At 42.8% G+C, this 5,287-nt stretch overlaps 1 protein-coding gene across 3 annotated transcripts in view; it reads right to left on the bottom strand.

The window, feature by feature from the left end:
* Rpgrip1 (RPGR interacting protein 1) overlaps nucleotides 1–1,551 on the bottom strand; it is a 52,158-nt gene extending 50,607 nt beyond the window's left edge. For all 3 annotated transcript variants that reach the window (XM_021203784.1, XM_021203785.1, XM_021203786.1), the window contains exon 1: nucleotides 1,479–1,551. In XM_021203784.1, the coding sequence (XP_021059443.1) occupies nucleotides 1,479–1,551 (73 nt within the window). The remainder of the gene's footprint in view (nucleotides 1–1,478) is intronic.
* Between the last annotated feature and the right edge of the window lie 3,736 nt (nucleotides 1,552–5,287).

Here is a 5,287-nt window from a genome sequence, read left to right as displayed (position 1 = left end):
TTTAAAAACACACACACACACACACATAAAATAATAACAATTTCAGGGGCACTCTGAGTGTCTCAGACTATACATCCATCCCTTCTTTTTCAGGTTTCCCTTGAACCAGAGGCTAGTGTATACAGGACTATAGGATGACAGGACTTGGTTGGTTTCATTTTTCAAATAAAATTGTTTTAAGTTTGGAAAAAAAAAAAAAAAGCTAAAAAGCCAACGACTTCAATGGCTGAGAAGATGTCTCGGTCTGGAAAGCCCTTGTCTCACAACCTGAGAATCGGAGTGCAGGCCTCCAGCAGCCACGTGGAAAGGTCAGCTGCAGCGACATGTGCCTGTGATCCCAACAGTGGCAGACTGGGTGGCCAAGACAAGGGGGGCTACCTGGAAATTCACAAGCAAGCTATCTAGCTTACATAGTCAAGTCCTAAGCCATTAAGTGACCCTGTCTCAAAGCAAAAGGTAGAAGGTGCCAACCACCCAGACTGGTCTTTGACCTCTAGTATGTACACCCTCACATACAGATGTGCACACAATATGCACACATGGAGTCAGAATAAAATATTAAAAATATCTAATGTGGGGTCTGGAGAGACAGCTCAGTGGTTAAGAGCACTGACTGCTCTTCTAGAGGTCCCGAGTTCAATTCCCAGCAACCACATGGTGGTTCACAACCATCTCTAATGGGATCCAATGACCCCTTCTGATATGTCTGAAGACAGCTACAGTCTACTCACATACATTAAATAAATATTTTTTTAAAAAGAAAGAATATCTAATGTGGAGGGTTGAGTAGGAATGGCTCCCATAGACTCATGTGTTTGAATGCTTGGCCCATGGAGACTGGACTGGCCCTATTAGGAGGTATGGTCTTTTTGGAGGAAGTGTGTCACTGGGGGCAGGCTTGGAGGGCTTATATGCTCAAGCTGCCCATAGTGTGGTACATAGTCTCCTGCTGCCTGTGGATCAAGATGTAGAACTCTCAGCTTCTTCTCCAGCACTGTGTCTGCCTGCATGCCACAATGTTTCCTGCCATGACATTAACTGACTAAACCTCTGACTGTAAGCCAGCCCCAACGAAATATTTTCCTTCAGAAGAATCGCAGTGGTCATGGTGTCTCCACAGACATAAAACCCTACTGCACCTAAGAAGGTTCAGAAGTGGCTCAGTGGCTAAGAGTACTTACTGTCCTTGCAGAGGACTCGGGTTCAGTTCCCAGCACCCACTTGGTGGCTTACAACCATCCACAACTCCTGTTGGAGGGGGTCTGATGTATATTCTGAGCTTCACAGCACTGCAGGCATGTGATGCATCTGCACAATCGTGTATACACATATACATATAATCAAGTAATATTTAAATAAAAGGAAAATTTAAGAAAAGGGCTGAAAGAAAACAGTCACCACTGTGAAGAATGTCATGGCAGACAAGGAATTCTCTCAATCAGTGAAGACGTCCATATCTAGGCACTGGATTTACCTACCTTTCAACAGAGGACTCGAATCTGTGTCTCTAACTGGCAGATCCTCTGGCATGTAATCTAGTAGATGCTGCATCACCTCAATGATCAGGCTGTAAGAGAGCCCAGAAACAGTGAATAAAGAAAAAGTCTTCATGAAATTATAACTGTGGACTGTCTTCTGCAGGAGCTCTCTAAATTGCAGTAGGAATTTCCCAAGACTTTGTGACAGTATTTGACACATCTTACTTATATTCGTGGTTGTGTGGACAGATGGAAGGCCATGCACTCAGTAATGGCATGGCCTGAAACTCACTTCTCTTTGCCTCCCATGTGCTGGGATTAAAGGATTGCATCGATAGACTCAGTTTTTATAGTTTGTGAAATATGGCGTGTCTATGCCCTGAGTGAGTGCCCCCCTCAGGAACACAAGAGTGAAGATGGTTGCCTTGCTCTAGATTGGAGGAAATCTAGAAAGAAGCATCTCCTCGTTCTTATTAGAGGCGGGATGATAAGTTTAAGGTCAGTTCCGGTTACATAGTTAGACACTGTTTTAAAAAAGGATAAGTAAGCTGGGAATGGTGGCATAAGCTTTAATTCCAGCACTCACCTAGGAGATAAAGTTCTATGAGTATGAGGTCAGTCTGGTCTACATAGTTCCAGGACAGTCAGCTATTTAGAGAGACCCTGTCTATCTAAAAAACAGTAGCAGCAGCAGCAGCAGCAGCAACAACAACAGAAACCACCACCAACAACAAAGAAAGTCAAGAATCCCTTTCCTTTGAACAAATAAGCAATAGAGGCAAGAGTGTGGCACTCTGTGAATTTTCCCCTGTTATTGGTAAGTGTGGGGAGAGAGCAGAAGAGCCTGGGTATGATGGCATAGGCCTGTCAGGAGGACACAGGAGGATAACCACAAATTCTGGGCTAACTTGGTCTACATAGTGAAGTCCAGGCTAGCCAGGGGTCTATTGGAGACCCATCTCAGAAGGTGAAAACAATACTTAATGGGTATAGAAGAGACAATGGTATAGGGAGGTATTGCTTTTGTTCAGCAAGGGTGGAGGTCTGGGAGACAGAGGACGGGTGTGGGGCACCAAAGCTTTGACAAGGAGTTGGTTATGGGATAGACCTAAGAAAGTAAGAGGATTAAAGATGACTTGGTGGATACCTCCCAGGCTGGTAATACAAGGATAAAATGAATACACTTGTTTTGCTCCTCTCAAAAGCATCAAGGTAAAAAAAATGAGAGATTATAAATATCCATTAGATATAAACTTACAGTCCTGGCTCCTTCCAGAGTGTTCTGTGTAGTTCTTTCCCCTGGATTCCCTGCTGTCTCTAATACCACTGCTTCCAATCCTCTTGTCCTCCTGTTGACCAGAGGAGACACTAATCCAGACCTTTTAGCTGTTAACTCTTTGTAGTTCTGTTTCTAGCTTTCTTTCTAGAGAAGAATGCACTTTTCCCCCATTGCATGTTGAACGTGGAGAGACAGCAGATAAAGCATGACTCAACCCAAGAACTTCTTCACTAAAGCTGAACCTAAAAAATACATGTTTGGATGAAGGTTAACAAAAATGAGTTGGTTTTGGGGAAAATGGCATTTTCATTTGTTGTTAAAGGACCAGCCTGGGTTACATAGCCATTGTCCTTTTTTTTTGTTTTTAAAGATTTATTTATTATTATATGTAAGTACACTGTAGCTGTCTTCAGATGCACCAGAAGAGGGCATCAGATCTCATTATGGATGGTTGTGAGCCACCATGTGGTTGCTGGGATTTGAACTCAGGACCTTCGGAAGAGCAGTCGGTGCTCTTAACCACTGAGCCATCTCTCCAGCCCCATAGCCATTGTTTTAAGAAAAAAAAAAAAAAGGCCAGGTGCTGGTGGTGCACACCTTTAATCCTAGCACTTGGGAAGCAGAGGCTGGTGAACCTCTATGAGTTCGAGGCCAGCCTAATCTACAAAATGAGTTGCAGGACAGCCAGGGCTGTGGCACAGAGACATTGTCTCTAAAAATAAAAACCAGCCACTGGAAGGCCAAGACAATGGGGAAGTTCTGAGCTATTTTTAAGGTGCTCTCCCTAGGGGAGCACTGTTCCTGACTCCAACACCCAGAGCCTTCTCAAGTGAAGAGGAATCAGGTCCTTTACTATTTTCCCAGGAGAACTTAAGGCAGTCTCTTCTGCCATCTCTCTGCCTTGGCTTGGTTTTGATTTTCATGACAACTTTTCTCTGTCCCCCTAGACTTCCTGGAACAGGCTGGCCTCGAACTCAGAGATCTGCCTGCCTCTGCCTCCCAAGTGCTGGGATTAGAAGTGTGCTCCACCACCCGGGTTGCTTGTTGTTGAGACAGGGTTTCACTGTGCCACCCTGGCTGCATAGGCCTCAGTAAAGGAGCCTGAGCAATCTCTCAGAGATTCCAAGTGTGGGATTAACGGTGTATCCAAGGCCTGGCTGCTTTTTCCTTTCCTTTTTTTTCCTTTCCTTTGAATTAGTTTCTCTACATAGCCCTGGATATCCTAGAACTAACTATGAGAACTTGTCTCAAAAAAATAAAAAATAAGCCGGGCATGGTGGCACACACCTTTAATCCCAGCACCCAGGCTGGCAGAGGCCAGCCTGGTCTACAAAGTGAGTTCCAGGATAGCCAGGGCTATACAGAGAAACCCTGTCTCGAAAAACCAGAAAGAAAGAAAGAAAGAAAGAAAGAAAGAAAGAAAGAAAGAAAGAAAGAAAGAAAGAGAAAAAGAAAAGCTTCTGTGTGTGAATTTTATAATGGCAGGTTATAATTTTATATTTTATAATTAATTTTAATATATAATTATATATTAATATAATGATAGATAATTAATTTATATACTTAATTTTATAATTCAGAGCTATAATTTTATGTTTTATATTTCCTCCCTATAAGTTTTCATATTTTTAAAAATAGTTTTAAAATAAAATTTAGATGCTTGCTCAAAAGTTAGTCTCTGCTATTCTCAGAAAACACTAATGACATGTAAATTTTATCAACTAAAAAGTACTTTGTACAAAGATTAGTTGCAAGAAAAATTGTCAAAGGATTAGATCTCGGACTTCAGAGGCAGGAGAACAGATGGTGACTGTGTTAAAGGAGGATTAATTTATAAGAAGCTGGATTTAGGTCATTGCTGGGATGAAAGAGAGAAAGGAGACAGAAGAAAGAGAAAAACTTTTAGCATAAAAGGAAACAAAAATATAGCTGGGGAGATGGCTCAGTGGTAAAGTGTCTGCTACACACCAGCATGTGGACCAGAGTCCATTCAGAATTCACATAAAGGCCTGGTGCCAAAAACCAGACCAAACCCAGCCAACCCTGGTGTCGTGGCATGTACCTATAACTACAGTTCTCTGTGTAACTTTGGTTATCCTGGAACTCACACTGTAGACCAGGCTGGCCTACATCTCACAGAGATTCACCTACTTCTGCCTCCTGATTGCTGGGATTAAAGGCACTTGCCACCACTCTTCTAAAAAAGGTTTTTAAATTACAAATAGCTATAGCTTTAGCTGGTGTGGAGGCCCACTCCTTTAATCCCACCTTGGAAAAAGAACAAGAGAATCTGAGTTAGAGGATAACCTAGTCTACAGAGTTCCAGGAAAACCTGTCTCAAAACAAAAACAGAAACAAAAATGAATGAATGAATGGGACTAGCCTTTCAAAAACCAAAAGTTCCGCTGAGTGTGGTGGCGCACGCCTTTAATCCCTGCACTTGGGAGGCAGAGGCAGGCGGATTTCTGAGTTCGAGGCCAGCCTGGTCTACAGAGTGAGTTCCAGGACAGCCAAGGCTACACAGAGAAAC

Source organism: Mus pahari, chromosome 8 (assembly GCF_900095145.1).
Source record: "Mus pahari chromosome 8, PAHARI_EIJ_v1.1, whole genome shotgun sequence".
In the NCBI taxonomy this organism is placed as follows: domain Eukaryota; kingdom Metazoa; phylum Chordata; class Mammalia; order Rodentia; family Muridae; genus Mus; species Mus pahari.
The sequence above is the reverse complement of the archived record's forward strand: the minus strand, read 5'-3'. Positions and strand labels throughout refer to the sequence as shown.